The sequence below is a fragment of the Dipodomys spectabilis genome, unplaced genomic scaffold (genome assembly GCF_019054845.1).
Source record: "Dipodomys spectabilis isolate Male_0828 unplaced genomic scaffold, ASM1905484v1 ptg000076l, whole genome shotgun sequence".
NCBI lineage: Eukaryota > Metazoa > Chordata > Mammalia > Rodentia > Heteromyidae > Dipodomys > Dipodomys spectabilis.
In genome coordinates this window covers 6,431,787-6,451,074 of record NW_024870753.1, presented here as the reverse complement: position 1 = coordinate 6,451,074, position 19,288 = coordinate 6,431,787, and the positions used below count along the sequence as shown (strand labels likewise).

The following is a 19,288-nucleotide window of genomic DNA, read 5'->3' as shown; positions in this document are numbered from 1 at the left end:
CCGAATTAATCTTACATTCTAGGGTTTGCAAAATCCTAGACTTGTTTTTATTGCTATGTGCAGCAATAGGCAATGTCAATTTAATATCCAAAGCTGGGGGGACCCCGCTCTAACGAGTTTTTTTCAACACCATCAAAATTACATAAAGGATTGCTTATAGCAACTTGTGTTGGAATATCATAAAACAATTTTATTTCAGAGGCTATGGCTACTAATAATGTCCTCTAAAGAAAGCACTGACCCATTTCCACATCATCACTTTTCTTATCCCTTATGTCTCTGGGCTTGGATACCGATGTAGAGAGTCCCATGGAAGAATAAGCCCAACTCAGCATGTCAAGCTGCTCACTGGAGTGGATCAGCCTGGAGAAGTGGGGTCCATCTACTTACTGCTCAGGGGTAAGTGGGTATTCAGAATGGCTTGCGGACAGGATTTACTCAAATTCCTATTTTAATTGATGAACTAAGGATATATTAGAAGTAGCTCTTAGAAGCCAGGTCATAAGCCCAAACAAACATTATATACATTTTATAGTTTTAGAATTTTACCTGCTTAGGACGAGTTTGTGAGTAAACATGGCCTTACACTGTATACATCTTACATGAAGGGAAAAATATAAAGTGACACTTAGTTTATACAATACCAAAGCAAAAAAACACATGGTATATGTGTAAATACATACAGGCTGAGGGACTCACTTATTCGTTCTTAAAATGACATTTTTTTTCATGGTTACAATATTTTTGTTTCCTAGCTCTGTTACCTAGGCCTAGTCCTTAGAGCAACAGATTTTCCTAATAGGAAAAGGGCCTAACAGCTTCCTATTTATTCTCTCTTCTAGATTTTTTTTTGTGACTAAAGTGCCAAAACTCCAAGTCTGTCCCATTACTAATTCTCATAAAATGACAAGGAGCTAAATTTTTGGTGCTAACAACTCTGTCATAGTGTTGTGATGAAACCTAACACAGTTATAACCTAACACAGAGCTACCAACAGAAGTTGCATAAGATTTCTTAAAAAAAAAAAAAAAACCTCACCTTTCATTCAAAAATCTACACAAACATGGAGGAATTTACTTTTATATGAAAAGCTATTCTGTAATATTACAGAGCTATAATAAGGACAAGGGCTTAATTAGGATTTTAAGTCTGTATCATCAGGACTAGTAAATACACAGGATAACACAGCATTTTCTAACATAAGTTGTCATTGAACTATTTGACATCGTAGACTTAAAAGCAGTGCTCACCAAAATGTTTTGAGCAGTATGTGAAAGGGAAAGATAAAGTGGCAAAAAGTTCCAGTAGTTGAACTTAATATAATTTAAGGTAGGAAACCGAAGAAGAAAGAATGAGAATGAACAAAGACTGAAAATCAGTAATGATTTCTACACTTAGTGATGCTACAAGAAGTAGAACTTCCTGCAAGCCAGGGGGAACACAGACAAATTCTTGGGAATCTTAATTATCATAATTTGAGCAAGAACACTTTTCTAACTTAGTAAAGAAGAAGAAAACTGATAAAGGAAAGGAACAGAACTAGAAAGAGAGAAAACCACAAGTGGTTGTTCTATCTACACTCTGGGGTGGGTTTTTGGTTTGTTTCGTTCACAGTATTTATTCAAGTTGCTCCTTTTGTTGTTGCTTCCTCTCAGCAAGCCACTGCTGGATTTTCTCTTTGAGTTCGGTGTTTGGCCGGATTTGGTCCATGGTGAGGGGACTACGGTTAAAAGGATCTGTTTGGTCACTAGGACAAAGAGAAAAGGAAATGGAGTTCTCTAAGTTGTACTATGCCAAGCCAAAAACAGAACATTTAAGTATCTCGCTTGACTGCTATCAACCTAAGAGTGCATTATAACTCAGTCAAATGCTGACCTGTGGAAAAGTGAGTTGAAGAAAGGGTGAATCAGGAGTTTGCTCAGCTACTTTGTCATTTAACAAAATACCTCAACACTGTTGTTCAGACATTTCTTCTAAGTGGCTTAAAAAATACTAGGTGTCTGTCACTAGCCTTTAGACTTCTCCAAGGCAGAGACCAGATACACTCTTGTCAGTGTACAGCACTGTTTGTAGGGTTTTTCTTTTTCTTTCTGTAATGGGGTTTTGCTATATTGCCCAAGCTAGCCTCAAGGCCAAAGGAAGGCTCAAGTGACCCTCTCTCAGTCCCCTGAGTAGGTGGACCTAGAGGTGAGAGGGTCACTACCAAACTTGGGCCACTACAGTGTAAGTTTTTTTTTTTTTTTTGGCCAGTCATGAGGCTTGAACTCAGGGCCTGGGTATTGTGCCTAAGCTTTTTTTTTGGGTTGGGTCGTGGGGCCTGAACTCTGGGCCTGGGTGCTGTCCCTCAGCTCTTCAGCTCAAGGCTAGCGCTCTACCACTTGAGCCACAGCGCCACTTCTGGGTTTTTTCTTTTTGCTTATGTGGTGCTGAGGAATTGAACCCAGGGCCTCAGGCATGCAAGGCAAGCGCTCTACCACTGAGCCACCTTCCCAGCCCTGTGCCTAAGCTTTTGTGCTCAAGGCTAGCACTTACCACTTTGAGCCACAGCTCCATTTCCAGTTTTCCAGTAGTTAAGATAGTTTTCCAGTAGTTGGAGATAAGAATATCATGGACTTTCCAGCCAGGGCTGGCTTTGAACCGTGATCCTTATATTTTAGCATCCTGAGTAGCTAGGATTAAAGGTGTGAGCCACCAGCGCTTGGCTCAATGTAAGATATATTAAGAGATATAGCCTTACAAATGACATTGGGCTTTTTTTAGCTAATTGCTATGTAATTAAATGTAGATTATGGTTTCTTGGCAGGTAAGAAGGCTCAGGACTGGGAGCATTGCTCACTGGTATTGCGCTTGCCTATTATGTGCAAGGCTCTGGGTTTGATTCCCAGAACTATAAAAAAATTAGATTTATAATATACTTTAAGGATTGATCTACTCCCTGTATTCTTAGACCACTATGAAATATAATTTTCACTCACACTTTACAAAAGACATATACCTAGCACAGCATCATGAATGTAGTGAAAGCTTAATATCAAATATTATGAAACAGAAAAATTTTTCCATATGTACAGATTTCCTTAAATTTGGGTCAGTTTATATAACTTTAAATAGGCATAGTCACTTAGTGCCCATTTTTATCTAATGTATTTTAAACAGTTATGGAGAAGCTGGGTGCCAGTGACTCAGACCTGTAATTCTAGCTCCTCAGGGGGCTGAGATGTGAGGATTGTAGTTCAAAACCATCCTGGGCAAAAAATCTGTAAAGACTCTTATTTCCTATTAACCAGCAAAAGCAGAATTAGAGGTGTACTTGAGTAGAGCGCTAGCCATGAGCACAAAGGCTGAGCCAGAACAAGAGGTCCTAAGTCAAGCCCTAGAAAGTTAAGGGGCAAGTCAGACACAGTGCAGTGGCATGCCCCTGTAGCCTCAGCTATCTGAGGGATTGAGGCAAATGATTGATTGATTCTAGAAGTTTGAGGCCGGCTAAGGCAACACAGCAAGTCACCAACTCAAAAAAAAAAAAAAAAGGGTTGAGAAGTTGGCTTAGTGGTAGAGTGCTTGCCTTGCATGTATGAGGCCCTGGGTTCAATTCCTCAGCACCATATAAGCAGGAAAAAAGCCAGAAGTGGTACTGTGGCTCAAGTGGTAGAGTTCTAGCCTTGAGCTGAAGATCTGAGGGACAGCGCTCAGGCCCAGAGTTCAGACTCCATGACTGAAAAAAAAAAAGGGGCTGCTTCAGTAGTGAATAAGGCAGGTACTTCCTTTCATTCTGTAGAAATGAGCAAGACTGTCCAAACAGCAGGTGGGCTGGGGAAAATTCAGTTATCATAGCTGAGTACAAATATAGCAACAGCAAGGAATGACTCATACAGTGTAATACCCGAATTAAAAAAAAACACAACCCTCTCTTTCATGTTTTTACAACTTAAATAAAACAATTTCAGGTTAGCCTATACCTCATGTTGACATATTTTATGACATGTTGACAAAACTATTTTCTTAAGAAGGGGAAAAGTGCCAGGCACTGGCTTACATCTGTAATGCTAGCTACTCAGGGGGCTGTGATCTGAGGATTGAGTTTGAAGCCAGCCTTGGCAGGAAAGTCTGTGAGACTTTTACTTCCAAGTAATCATCCAAAAGATGGAAGTGGAGGTGTGGTTCAAGTAGTAAAGTATTACCCTTGAGCAAAACAGTTCAGGAACAGCGGCCAGGCCAAAATTTAAAAAACAAAAAAAGAGGTAAGGTTAGAGCTAGAATTTTCCAACAATATCTGCTTTAATATTTAAATTCTTAATCAAATGATGTTAAAATGTCACATCAATAAATCAACAGTATGAGGCACTTACTAGGTACAAAACTCAATGTTCAATATTTGAGAGAAAAGCTAACATCAAGCTAATGGGTATCTATGCTCCTGAGGCTGAATACCTGAGCAAGTGTCTGGCAATGGTGGACCTGTCCACGGTGACTCTGGATGATGGCAGCACCACAGGGTCAGACATCAGTGTGCTCATGATGGGATCCAAGAACTCGTCACAGGCATCTGCATAGGTTTCCTCTTCCTGTTGTTGGAGGTCTGCAAGAGACTGAGAACCCAAGAGCTGGTAGTTAAAAGGAACTCACAGATCTTAGCTTTATTGTTTTCAAGAACAAGCCAAAGCAGATATTTTTGGAGCTAATTCAGCATGGGACCCTAACTCTGAGCTTCAAGTTGGCTCAGTTGCTGATTTAAGTATTAGCAGGAAAAGGAGTATACAACATCCACATGAAATTCTGTGTAAATGCCGTAATTCAAAAAGGGATGGGAATGTAGCTCAGTGGCAGAGCTACCACCCCAGAGTAGCTGAAATTATAAAGGTATCCTACTGTATTAGGCTGATAATGTGATTTTTTTTTTAAACATGAGAAAACAAATAATCTTCTTCCTTACCTTGATTCTCTCTGCCAAGTTGCTGAAAGCCACAATCATATTCCCAGGCTTATTTATTTTCTTCAGGACTCGAACTGTCTGTGCAAAGAGAGTTGGGGAATAGGAACGTCCATCTTTGGGCACAGTGGCACAGAAATTCTCCTCATCCCTAGAAGGCAAACATCAGAAAGAAACAACCTCAGAGCATAGGTCAACAAGGTGCTAACAGACGGGCTACAGAACAATAATTCTTATCTTTATAAGCAATGAAAGTTCTTTTACTGTAGAAAGACTTCTAGTACGCTAGGAATGACATCAAGTATATTATGGTTATAAAACAGTACTTTCTAAATTAATAGTGCAACTGGTAGAATTTGTGTTTGCATAGATCAAGGCAGAATGTTGGAAATCCTAAACAATGTCCCATAGATCATAGAAAATATCAATTTTTTTGTTTTGTTTTGAGATAGTATCTCACTATATCTTTTAGGCTGTCCTGGAACAGTCTACATATCCCAGGCTGATTTCGAATTTCCAATCCTTCTGCAACACCATGCCCAGTGCTCAAATCTTATTTAAAACGACAGAAGATTCCTTCATCAGCTATAACTAGAAATGGCCACACAAAAGCCAATCAATCATTCTACTACCAAAACATACGCATTTCCTCTGGCTTGTACAATGATAATCTCACATACCCAAGATTTAAGTAGATAGTACAGATATCTGATACGAGCTGCTGGGGCTTGAAGTCAAATTCACTGAAGTCCTTGACTTTTAAAGCACCCATCTTGGGGCCAACCAAGTGCTGTAGGAAGTAGTTCAGCATGGAGATGATGCGCTCAGCCAGGAATGGGTGTACGAACAGTGATTTGATCTCTGGAAGAAAGACCAAAATCTCTGCAAACTAGCAAGCTGTTTCACTCATGTTTGTTTCATCTGGAGACAACTGCTTTTTTAAAACTGCATAATTATTTTCACTGCAAAAATCTAAAACAAGCAAGCATCAGTGGTTCATGCCAGCCTGGGCAGCAAAGTCCATGAAACTCTTATCTCCAATTAACCACCAGAAAACTGGAAGTGGTGCTGTGGTTCAAAGTGGTAGAGCCAGCCGAGGCCCTGAGTTAAAGCCCCGTGACAAAAAAAAAAAGTCCAAAACAAAGAAAGAAAAAGAGCCACGTCCGTAATCCTAGCTACTCAAGAGGCTGAGATCTCAGGACCACAGTTCAAAGCCAGCCCTGGCAAGAACGTCTATGAGACTCTTATGTCCAAGTAACCACCAGAGAACTGTAAGTGGTGCTGTGGCTCAAGTGGTAGAGTGCTTGCCTTGAGCTGAAGAGCTCAGGGACAGTGCCCAAGCCCAGAGTTCAAGCTCCACAACCAACAACCCCCACCCCCACCCCCCACCCCAAGAAAATCCTAAAAAAGAAAACAAAAACTGTTCACATCTTATTATATGTTTTTTGTCCATATTTACACATATGCAAAAAATTTAAATACAGTAAATATTCGGCAACACTTTAAACTATAAACATCTTACCATTTTAGAGACCATTATGTCCTTGTACTATATAACATTGTAGCCATTGACCATATGTGCTCTTAGGACAGAATTAAAATAAGATAAAAAATAAAATATTCAGTTCCTCCATTGTACTGGTACATTTTAAATGATCAGCAGTCCCATGTGCTTGGCATGTGCAGTAGTGGACAGCCTGGATTTGTGGAATAGTCATATAATTATAGAAAGTTTAAGAGAAGGGGCTGGGAAGGTAGCTCAGAGGTAGAGCACTTGCCTTGCATGCATGAGGCCCTGGGTTCAATTCCTTAGCACCACATAAGCAAAAAGAAAAAAGCCGGAAGTGGTGCTGTGGCTCAAGTGGTAGAGCGCTAGTCTTGAGCTGAAGAGCTGAGGGACAGCGCCCAGGCCCAGAGTTTAGGCCCATGACCGGACCCCCCTCCCCCCCCAAAAAAAGAAAATTTAAGAGAACAGCAATCCTTTATGTCTTTATTTTTTGTTGTTGGTCATGGGGCTTGAAATCAGACCCTGGGTGCTGTGTCTGAGCTCTTCTGCTCAGCACTCTACCACTTTGAGTCATAGCTCTACTTCCAGCTGTCAGGTGGATACTTGGAGAAAGTCTCACAGACTTTCCTGCCTGGGCTAGCTTTGAACCACTAACCTCAGATCTCAGTCTCTTGAGTAGCTAGAATTATAGGCGTGAGCCATTGAGTGCTCTGATCCTTCTATTCTTTTTAATTTTTTGCTGATACTGGGGCTTGAACTCTGGGCCTGGCCACTGTCCCTGAGCTCTTTTTGCTCAAGACTAGCACTCTACCAATTGAGCGACAGCACTACTTCCAGTTTTTTCTGTGATTAACTGGAGATAAGAGTTTCACAGACTTTCCTGCCTAGGCTGGCAGCAAACCTCGATCCTCAGATCTCAGCCTCCTGAGTAGCTAGGATTATAGGTGTGAGCCATCAGTGCTGGGCCCAGCTACTTTTCTGATTTTTTCATGATACTGCAGTTTGAACTCTGGGCCTTGCACTTGCTAGTCAGATGTTGAATTGCTTGGGCCATGCTTTAGCCCATATAATGGCTATACAGTTTTCTACTTTGTGGATATTTTGACTGTTTAACATTGTACTTATTGACGAACTTTATTTATAGTTATTATTGGTGTTTCACATTAGAGGAATTCCCCTAACACAAATTCTCCTAACATTTTTTTTTTTTAATTGGTCCTGGGGTCTGAACTCTGGGCCTGGGTGCTGTCCCTCAGCTCTTCAGCTCAAGGCTAGTGCTCTACCACTTGAAATACAGTGCCACTTCCAACTTTTTCTGCTTATGTGGTGCTGAGGAATCGAACCCAGGGCCTCATGTATACGAGGCAAGCACTCAGTGATGAACCACCTTCCTAGCCACCTCCCTAATAATTGGTTGTCATATTTAATTGAAAGTACTAAAAATTTAGACCAATGAATAAAAATTACTGAGACATTTTATATTTTCCATATATTCCATTTACCTAGGACTGAAATATTTTTCAGATGAACACATAAATAGTGTACATAGTATTCTAGTTCTATAATACCACAACATACATACACAGTATGTGTATAAGTATTATATATGTGATAGATACATGTGCATTCACATAAGTTTATTAACTTCTTAGTTTATTAACTTATTATTTTTCTTTTTTTTTTTTTTGTATGTGTGTATGGGCGGTACTGGAGATGGAACCCTGGACCTTGAGCATGTCACGTGTTTCAACTCAGCCAATCCCCCAAAGAAAGCAGATCTTGACTCTTACATTGTTTTGCAACAGCAGCGTTTTTACCTGATGTCAGGAAGGCAAGGGTACCAATGGTTTCATTGGACATGATGTTATGGAAACGTGCCAGCTGCCCAAACATCTGTAGGCCAGCCTCTTTCTCACGGCGGGCTTCTGGTGTTAGACTATCCCATTCACCTCGGTCCTTCTCAATCTGCTGAATCTTTATCTTGCTTAAATACTATAGAAACCAGAGGCAGGATATATGAAAGAAGAATGCAGCTGAAGGAACATGACATTTAAGAGTTTTTGTTCAAAATTCACTCAACTAAAAGCTGGGGAAACGAGAGACTATGGAAGGGCATGAGCCTTTAATTGTCAAGCATAGAGCTGAAGCTTAAAGAGAACTTTTAAGAAATCACTGTCTTCAAACAGAGTGGCTTCAGCTTGAATAGATTCATTATATACATTAATAGGAAATAGAAAGAAGGAAACCCAGGCTGAAAAAACAGTGCACTCGTACACACATACACACCAAGTCCTTACTAAATAAAAACAAACATAAAGCTAAATCTAGCCTACCCAAAATAAAAGTCTATCAAATACACAAGGAATCTGGAAGGACAATCTTGCACTTAGCAGCTGCACTGCTAAGTCTGCTTCATTCTTTCTGTCATACTGTTCTTGCTTACAAGGCTCTGTTTATAATAATACCTGCTCTCATGTCCTTGGAAAGCCTTTTTGTTGATTTGTTCATTTTTTTTTCAAACAGACCCTCACCTTGTAGCTAGGGTGGTCTTGAAGTTGAGATCCTTGGACTCCCAAGTACTAGGATTACAGGTGTATACTACCACACCTGGCTAGAAAATCTTTAAATTTTAGTGTGTAGGATTATGAAAACAGCATGAGACCAGACTCTCTGATGAACAGCACACAAGTTACTTAGGGGGTTGCTAATCAATATGATGACCTTGAGAGTATCCAATAGGTTGCCCTTGGGATTACCTGCTTTTCCTCCCTTTGGATTGTCACCTGACTTACGCTTATTTCAGGTTAGGGAGGTTTTGCCATGCAGCATTTCTTCTTAAAGAAGAAATGCACTGCCAGAGCTCAGACACACAAGTTTCACAATACAGCTAAGGATTAGAAGGCACTGAATAGAGGAAAAGTACAACTTGGAGTCTCTTTTTTGCTTATGGTGCTCTATAACTTGAGCCATGCCTGTAAGCCTCTTTTTACATTGACTATTTTTGAGGTCTTGATTTATGCCTGGGCTGGTATGGGCTATGGTCCTCCTACTTGTGTATCCCTGTGTTGCTAGGAGTTACAGGAGTTACAGAGCTTATTCATTCGAAGTTAGCACTTTTCCATTTGAGCCACAGCTCTAATTCCAGTTTTTTGCGGGTTAATTGGAGTGGAGATAAGAATCTCATGGATTGTTCTGCCCAGGCTAGCTTCAAACTGCAATCCTCAGATTCCTGCCCGAGTAGCTAGGTTTACAGGTGTGAACCGTCATTAACTAATTGGTTGGCGTTTTTTGAAACAGGGTCTCACTATAGAGCCCAGGCTGGATTGGAACTTGTGATCCTCTGGCCTCAGTCTCCTGAGTATTGAGTTTATAGACATGTACCATCACTTCTGAAAAAATTTAAAATCTTTATTAAAAAAAAAATCCAAACCAGAGACTTTTAAAGTAATGATGCAAAACTCAGAATTTTTAGGGGACAGAGGGTTAAAATTACTGTATTAGTAAACCACTGCTATGATTAGATGGAGAAAGGATGAAAATCCCTGTCATAGGTGGTCTTGGCCATCAGTGGGACTGCCCTTTGATCATGTCTCTACTGGAACAATAATGGGGAAAGCTCTCTACTGGTAAGCATGAAGGAATAGCACTACTTCTGGTGTTCAAGATGGGTATGAAGGAATAATGTATTATAATGTAACAGTCAGAAGTATATGCTGGAGGAAGTGGTGCTGTGGCTCAAGCAGTAGAGCACTCACCTTGAGCTGAAGAGCGCAGGGATAGCGCCCAAGCTCAGTGTTCAAACCCCACAACCGACAAAAAAAAAAAAAAGAAGTATATGCTGGGGAGGGGGTGTAGTTGAGGAGGTGGGAGGGACGGGATGGTAGGGGAAAAACAAAGGAGGAGGGAACAACGCTGGGTAAGAAATGTACTCATTACCTTGCTCATGTAACTGTAACCCCTCTCAACAGTATTTTCACAATAAAAACCTTTTTTTAAAAAAAAAGAAGAAGTATATACTGTTCAAGATTTGATGGTTAAATCTTTTCTGCTTACCTGTATAGCTTCATCCAAAAGGAATATGGCATCATTCATCAGCAGGTTAAGAAAGCGAAGGAAAAGTGGGGGATTCATGGCTTCTAAATTCTTAGAGGCATAGTCAGCCAAATCCTATAAATCCCAGCCCAAGAGAAAGCCATTTAGTACTGAATTGCATGTCACTTAGGACTTACCTGAAGCAACTGGTCTCATTAACTCTCTCTCACCTTAATGCTCTCCCGGTAGCTATCTGTCCCCCACATGTACCTCAGGATGGGATACATGGGACGGCGGTAATTAAACTTCTGTTCAAATTGATGGGGATCTCCTAGATTAAAACGAGAGCAAGATATCAGCAAATGTGATTAAGAAAAGGATCAACAGCTTATGCCTATGTGCCTTTTTTTTTTTGCAGGGGAGAGGGGGGGAAGGGGGAGGGGGGATTACTAACAAAATTGTTCTTACCAGTTTATTACAATTCTGGGGATTGAGCCCAGGGCTTTGTACATTCTTGGCAAATGCTCTAACATTGAGCTACATCCCTAGCCTTTCTTAGGATTTTCTAAAGATCTAGAACAGGGCTTAATGCTTGCTCATTTCCTTTCTAAGAAAACAAGAGGGAAACAGATATAAAGGAGACCTTACTCTTCAAGGCACAAGGATGAAGCTGTAAAATAAAAGCTAAAGGAAACAAATGCTTTCAAATCCAACTGTGGAGGATGTAAACAAGGCCTCTGGGCTGGTCCCGGTAGTGGCAAAGTCATATGCAGAACACTAAGTAATCCCCACATTATTTACAGACAGTACCCCAACCATGGAACTTTTGTTGAATATCTGCTGTGAGCCAGGCTTGATGTTGAGTGCTTTTTAAATTCATTACACTACTAATCTGCCCCCTTCTGAAAAGTTTGACTTTATTCTCATTTTACCTATGAGAACATAAATACTAATACTGGTTCTTTTGTGTGCTGGTACAAGGCTTGAACTCAGGGCCTCTTGCTTGACTGGTATTCTATCACTTGAAGCACACCTCCATTTCTGGCTTTTTGCTGGCCAAATGGAGATAATCAGCCTCCTGGGTAGTAGTTAGGATTATAGTATGAGCAATCAGTACCTAGCCCAATTGGTTCTGGCCAGAAGCTAAAAACCTGAGGCCCAGATGTTTTAAAAATACCAAGATATCACTAGAGCCCTATAAACTGGACCATATACAAAAGGGAGAGAAAGCCACTGCTGGTGGCTCATGCCTGTAATTCTAGCTACTCAGGAGGCTGAGATCCGTGGATTGCAGTTCAAAGCCAGACTGGGCAGGAAAGTCAGTGAGACTCTTTATCTCCAATTAACCACCAGAAAACTGGAAGAGGTGCTGTGGCTCAAGTGGTAGTGCACTTGCCTTGAGCTGAAGAGTCCAGGGACAGCACCCAGGCCCAGAGTTCAAGGCCTAGGACCAACCAACAAAAAAAGGGGAGAGAATAGCATTTGGAGTCACAGGGTAGTTGGATGCTTAATTTAATATGAGTCTCCTATCTTTTTTCTTTCTCCCTGTCTCTTCCCATAACTCCCATAACTGGGGCTGGAACTCAGAGCCTCATGCTCTTGCTCAGTTTTCTTGTTCACAGCCTGTGTTCTACAGGTTGAGTCATGCCTTGCTTTGGCTTTTGGTTGGTTAACTGGGGATGGAGTCTCACAGATTTTTCTGCTCAGGCTGACTTTGAATTGTGAGTCTTCAGGTCTCAGACTGCTGAATAGCTTGGATTACAGACATTAGTCACTAGTGCCTGGCTGGTTCTACCACTTATTAGTTGTATGACATGAATAGATAATTAAATTTTTTAGTATTCATGTTCTCATAGGTAAAATGAGAATAAAGTCAAACTTTTCAGAAGGTGGCAGATTAGTAGTGTAATGAATTTAAAAAGCACTCAACATCAAGCCTGGCTCACAGCAGATATTCAACAAATGATGGCTTGACATTTCTCTGATATTCAACAGTGATCAAGCAATGACATTCCACTGGTATCAGCTTTTTGTTCTGGACTTGGCTGTGCAACCACTTTACCTGTAAATTCAATGTCCACAAAAACCTTGATTAGCGCTTCTGCAAGTTGGGGTGCATATGAAAAGTTGCAGAATACACGTTTCCGGTGGAACACACTGGATACCAAGGGACTTGGGGTCTGATCAAGGTGAGGCATCACTGCTTCTAACACCTCAGCGAGCTTGGCCCTGAGGTGGGGATTCTTCATTCTGCAAGGAGGACAGAAAGCAAGATAAGCAGAAACGAACTCCCAAATGCACACTTCTGGCCTCTCCACAGAGGAGCTAACATGCCTCATACTGCCATTACAAGAAAAAACAAGATCCACTGTGCAGTTTGAAGTTTGCCAATACTGGGGTGATGCAGGGTATACCATTTAACTTGAGGTGAGAGCTGAACAAGTTTGAGGGTGAGTACTTAAATCTCTATTTAATACTTAGCCACCCAATTTGTTTTTATAACAATGCATTATTATTATTATTGTTGTTGTTATTGTTGGCCAGTCCTGAAGTTTGAACTCTGGGCCTGGGCACTGTCTCTAAGCTCCTTTTGCTCAAGGCTAGTACTCTACCACTTGAGCCATAGCACCACTTTCAGCTTTTTGATTAAATGGATATAAGGTTCTCCCAGATTTTCCGGCCTGGGTTGGCTTTGAACTGTGATCCTCAGATCTCAGCTTCCTGAGTAGCTAGGATTACAGGCATGAGCCACCAATGCCCGGCAACAATGCATTATTTACTTCATATTATTCTCTGACAGTTTCACTCAGGATAAAACTTGCTTTCCCAAGCTTTAATGAGATTAGGTTATAATTGTCATATGTTACTCAAATTTATTCCATGCCTACCTAGTCAAGACTTAGGGACTTATGACTTCTCCTTAGGTCTGCTTTTATCTACTTTTCATTGATATGGCTCAGGGAATTTTGGGTCATTCTCTCTTTCTTTGTGCAGTGGGGCCTTAGGTCTCGTTGTCATTCATCTTGTTTGCTTATGACTGGTGTCCTGCCACTCAAGTCACACTTCCAGTCAAGTTTTTCAAATTTTTTGCTAGTTAATTGAAGATAAAAGAATTGCTCAGCTGGGAGTTGATGGTTCACACCTGTAATTCTAGCTACTCAGGAGGCTGAGGTCTGAGGATCGTGGCTCAAAGCCAGCCTGAAGTCCCTGTGAGACTCTTATCTCCAATTAACCACCAGAAAACCAGAAATGGAGCAATAGCTCAAAGTGATGGAGTGCTAGCCTGAGCAAAAGTGCTCAGGGATAGTGCCCAGGCCTGAGTTCAAGCCCCACAACTGCCAAAAAGAAAAAAAGGAGAAAAAAAGTTTCTCTATTCTGCCCAGACTGACTTTGAATGGCAAGTCTTAGATCTCCGTCTCCTGAGTAGCTAGGATTATAGTCATGAGTCACCAAGACCTGGCTCATTCTCTTTATTGTGCAGCAAATGTGAACTTTAAAAAAAAAAAAGCCGGAAGTGGCAGTGTGGCTCAAGTGGTAGAGCACTAGCCTTGAGCTGAAGAGCTAAGGGACAGCGCCCAGGCCCAGAGTTCAAGCCCTACGACAGACAAAAAAAGAGTCTGTTTCCTTTGGTCTATGCACCAAAAAAGCTAGGGAAGCAATTCTAAAAGCCATAATATATATTCTTTGCGAAAAAGGTCTAGAAGCTATGAGTTAAGAGACTTAAGATTCGAAGTTACACTGACCTAAGTTAACTGCTCAAACACTTCAGACCAGCAAGAGCAAGCTCTGGCGTCATACAATTAATCGGAGAGCATTAGCACCAGCATGCCACTGGTAAGATTTCTGGCAATGTGGTAGCTATTTTAACCAGGGACTAGCAGTGTAATTCCCATGAAGGTATCTGATGTGCAGGTTCAAATTCTCTGTGGGCAAAGTCCTTTGCTTATTATGCCTCTCCACAATGGGATTTTTGACTGCCCATTGGGATGGTCAAGTGATTAATTAACATTAATGTAACTTCTGAAAAGCAACCCCTTATGATTCAGGCTTGTTTATTTCTTGGTTTAGTAGTCTTTTGAATGTTCTGCTGCTCCTAACCGTGACTCACGCTTTCAGCACCTCACCTTTCTATGCTTCCAGTGAAAATGGTGATGAAGTGGAGGACATGCTCCAGGGAGTCCGCAGATGTCTCCAAGATGTCATCAGCAAAGCGACGGAGAAAAATGAGGAAATCACCCAGGTTATCTGCAAAAAACTCTGAAAAGGAAAATATTCACTGTCCACTGGTACTAAATATTTCTGTTTCTCCTGTTCTCCCTACTTGATGAAGTTTTAAAAAATTTAAAGGTCTTAACCTACGGATAAGTAAATAAATGTAGAATCTCCTTTATAGGTATATCAAGTAAATATATGAACAGGAATGACCCAAACTATTGTTAACACACCACTTACATATTTTCCTAACTCAAGGCTAACCATAATTTAAGCAGTCCTTTAAGTATCTGAAGAGTTATAGATCAGGAGTTTTACATTAGAAGCTTATGGTGGCCAGCCTACACTTTCCTTCTTCCTCCTTCCCTTCTTTCTTTCTTTCTCTTTTTTGGCTAGTCCTGGGGCTTGAACTTAGGGCCTGAGCACTGTCTCTGAGCTTGTTGTTGCTCAAGGCTAGCACTCTACCACTTGAGCCATAGCACCACTTCCAGCTTTTTCTGTGGTACTGAAGAATTGAACCCAGGGCTTCATGCATGCTAGGCAAGCACTCTACCACTAAGTCACATTCCTAGCCCCTGCTTGCTTTCTTTTTTTGAGACAGGGTTTTGCTGTGTAGCTCAGAATGGCTTAAATTTACATAGTTTAAGCTGGCCTCCAACTTTCGATCCTCCTGCCTCCACCTTCTGAGTGCTGGGATTATAGGTGTATACTACCATGCCTGGTTCTTCCTACATCTTTCTAGGGTAAAAGAAGTCATCCTGAAGTATACAGTGTAAGTGATGACATGTCATTTCAAAGATGTGGTAATAAAAGCTTCCCGCTTCCATTTTGATGATTTGTACTGAGAGAAGCCAGGTGCCATCTCATGAGTGGTACTAAGGAGATGACTGTGGCCTAGAAAAGAGGGTGCTAGCCCTTTGTGCAAACAACTGAGGTCTGACCACATCCACATGACTGGCTTTGCAATTGGATCCTCCAGCCTTAGTTGAATCCTCAGATTCCTATATCCTTGATTGATAGCCTGGCTGCAACCTGATAAGGTAAAACCACTAGCAAGTGCTCCTGACCCATGGAAACTGTGAGACAATGTTTGTTTTAAGCTGCTATGTGTTAGATGATTTGTTATAGAGCAATATGTAGCAAACATAGCAAATAGCAAGAACATTTTGCCTGATTTGATGCATAGTATCTGCTAATCCCTCACTACATACACATACAATCTTCCTTTTAGAAGGGTTAACTGATAGGAGACAATCTTTCCTTTAAAAAAGCTTAGAGAAAGTTAGACAGACAAATCTGTAATTTGAATGACAAACAATATCAATAAGAGAACAGCTCATGAAAACTCTGCCTGTTCTGCATCTTTTGATATGCACAGCACTGAGGAAACAAGTCCAAGGCCTCGTGTGGCCTCATACTTTGATTAGTAAATACTATATTATTTATGAGTTTGATTTGTTTCTCCAAAAACAATGGAAGGATAGTGAAGGAAGAGTATTTTGAGAATTACACTTCCAAGGTGACCCAGTTAAACTTAGATGGCTATAAATAGGAAGTTCCCATTGGAGAGCCTACTTACCTGGCACATAAGCCAAAGCACTGTAGCCATCTGGCAAAGGAAAAGTTAGTTCTATTGGCTGTGAGCCCTCATTGCCTATGGCTAGCTGAACCAGGAGAACAGCCATAGACACCTGCAAATTTAGGCAGTTTTGTAGCATCTGTGGCTCAGTCATCGCCGTCTTGGTAGAAAGATAGATGGTCATCAGTCGTTCAAACTGCTCCCGGAGACTATCAGCAGCAGGGCTAGAACTCTGCTGAGCATCCCGCCAGGCTACTTGCAGCCGATGCAGATTTTGGTTGATTTTCACCATCTGATCATGCAACCTGCCCCCAAGGAAGCAAAAGAGACTGGGTCAGGGAGGCTCATTTGAGGACAGTCTAATATAAACTACTTCAGCAAAACATATCCTCATTTCTTTCTTTTGGGATTCTCTTCAAGGATGTAGGGAGTTGCAGGTACAATAACACAGAAAGTATTCCAATAGTTTCTGACAAGGAAGGTCAACAGCAATGGAAAATGTTACCAAGCATTCAACACAAAGAAGCTAATCATAAATAGCAGTCTTCAGTGCCAATGCAAAGAGCAGTAGCTTGGTTTAGCAGGGTATAGCATTGGATGTTACGTAAAATATGCAAGTATTAAGCAAAGTGCAAGAAGCCCAGTACAAAGTAGGCCACAGTGTGATGGTCCTGTGTTGAAGGGGTAATAGGGATGGTTTGCAAATTAGGAGAAAACCAAGCAAATAAAAGGACTCCAGATTAGTAATGACCACGTATCAGCTAGTTACCACCTGGGATGTGATCTAAGACCAACTTCCAGGTCTCTACTGTGCAATATAAAATGAAATTATTCTTCACAATAGTTTGTCCAAATAATCTTAACCAGAAGAATTCAAAGCTATGGATAACTGAATCTACATGTCCAAAATCACTCAGTTAAAATCTCACAGTTAATGTTGAGGGTAACATATCAGGGAACTAGATAACAATCATTTTTGTGTCTGAATCTAGATTGTTAAACAGATTAAAAGATATGCTGAACATCTATCTACTGTCTCACAATGTTAATCATGTCATTTAAAAACTAATAAAGACAAGTTTTTCAGTAATTTACTGTTTGAGCAAGTTTGGAGGGAAAATGCTGTGTTAAGTATTCTGAAAAGACAAAAAATAAAACAAAACAAAACCTTAACAAGGTGCTGAAAAACTCTTTCCATGGACCTGAACTATGACTGAATTCCTATTTATTTCTCCTTATTTATACTGGTAATCATAAGCAGCAAAGTAAAAGGAAATCAAAAATTGTAAGATGACATGTGGCTGGCCAGGAACTCAACCTACTAGTTCTGAAATCTTCACACCTTGTAGTCCTTTTTCTGGTAGGTACACAGATCTTCAGAGTGTGTTTGTACTGGTCTCATTGAAATCTTATATCAAAACTGTCTTAATGTTTGACAATTTTGTCTTTTACTACAAAGCAGAACCTTTTTTTTTTTAAGTCCTGGGCCTTGAACTCAGGGCCTAGGTGCTGTCTATGAGCTTTTCCACTCAAGGCTAGTGCTCTACCACTTGAGCTACAATTCTGCTTCCTTTTTTTTTTTGGTTGGTTGTGGGGCTTGAACTCAAGAGCCTGGGCCCTATCCCTGAACTTTTATGCTCAAGGATAGTGCTCTACCACTCTGAACCATAGCTCCACTTCTAGTTTTCTGGTTATTAATTGGAGATAAGTGTCTCACAAACTTTCCTGCCTGGGCTGTCATGAAACTGAGATTCTCAGATCTCAGCCTTCTCAGTAGCTAAGATTATTGGCATAAGCCACTGGCACCTCGCTTCTACTTCCATCTTTTTGGTGGTTAATTGGAGATAAGAGCCTCATAAAACTTTTCTGAGCCGGGGGCCAGTGGCTCACGCCTATAATCCTAGCTACTCAGGAGGCTGAGATCTGAGGATCACCATTCAAAATCAGTCTGGGCAGGAAAGTCCTAGAGACTCTTACCTACAATGAACCACCAGAAAACCAGAAATGTTGCTGTGGCCCAAGTGGTAGAGTACTAGCCCTGAGTTGAAGAGCTTAGAGATAGCACCCAGGCCCAGAGTTCAAGCCCCACAACTGACAAAACCAAAAAACTTTTCTGCCTGGATAGCTTTAAGCCTTGTTCCTCAGATCTCAGTCTCTTGAGCAGGTGTGAGCCACCAGTGCCCAACTAAAACTTAAGTTTAAAAAATTATGAGTAGAAAATAAAAATATGAGCAGGAAGTGAACTATAAAAGGAAAATAACTGAATTTTCCTAGATGAAAACAGAAGATGATTTAATGATTTCTATAATGTCGAGAAAATATTAGCATATCCTTCATTTGATTCACATAAACATGAAGAAATAAATGCCTGATTGTCCCCTCCCCACTAGACTGCAGTTTAAGTCTTTAGAGTAAGTCTCTAAGGCTCACTTTCAATCTGGTTGTCAATACAACTAAATATTTCTTTTCCAATGATAGCAAAAGAGTTACCTGTGAAATCCCAAATACAAGGTGTACTCTGTCAGGGCAAGGTTCTCTGTTACAAGGTTGTAGCTCTGTGGAAAATTTGGCTCCTGTACAGCTGGGATCAAACAGGTTTCTTTATCCAAGCCTGAAACAAGTTAAAAGGAATGGTGAATGGGTAGCCATAGACATCTACCTTGGTCTCCAAACTCCCCTTACTTTTATTCAGCTTCTATATTGCTATCAAAATAAATCTTATCTTATTGTTTTCAAAATAAATCTTGTCACATTACTTCCTTACCTAATTACTTTTTTTGGCTTCTTGTTGTCTACAGAAATAGTTAAGACCCCTTTGTTTAACTGATGCAATCACCAAAACTTAAAAGGAATAGATTTTTCTCATTGATAGGCAATGGACCACGTATATATATTTTGAACTTTTCTGTACTTATTTGCTTTAGAGCAGGTATCACTTTTATTTTTGTGTGCCAGTCCTAGGGCTTGGACTCAGGGCCTGGGTGCTGTCCCTCAGCTTTTTTGCTTAAGGTTAGCACTTCACCACTTGAGC

General features: G+C 40.7%; 1 protein-coding gene across 1 annotated transcript in view; it reads right to left on the bottom strand.

Moving 5' to 3' along the window:
• Positions 1–1,028: 1,028 nt before the first annotated feature.
• The window catches only part of Ube4a (ubiquitination factor E4A), a 35,365-nt gene continuing 17,105 nt past the window's right edge, over positions 1,029–19,288 (bottom strand). The window contains exons 10-20 of the mRNA XM_042682897.1: positions 18,748–18,868; positions 16,258–16,562; positions 14,591–14,723; positions 12,529–12,716; positions 10,697–10,797; positions 10,488–10,601; positions 8,252–8,426; positions 5,608–5,788; positions 4,931–5,078; positions 4,429–4,586; positions 1,029–1,747 (exon numbers count right to left, since the gene is read on the bottom strand). Of these exons, the coding sequence (XP_042538831.1) occupies positions 1,618–1,747; positions 4,429–4,586; positions 4,931–5,078; positions 5,608–5,788; positions 8,252–8,426; positions 10,488–10,601; positions 10,697–10,797; positions 12,529–12,716; positions 14,591–14,723; positions 16,258–16,562; positions 18,748–18,868 (1,754 nt within the window). The 3' untranslated portion in view covers positions 1,029–1,617. The remainder of the gene's footprint in view (positions 1,748–4,428; positions 4,587–4,930; positions 5,079–5,607; positions 5,789–8,251; positions 8,427–10,487; positions 10,602–10,696; positions 10,798–12,528; positions 12,717–14,590; positions 14,724–16,257; positions 16,563–18,747; positions 18,869–19,288) is intronic.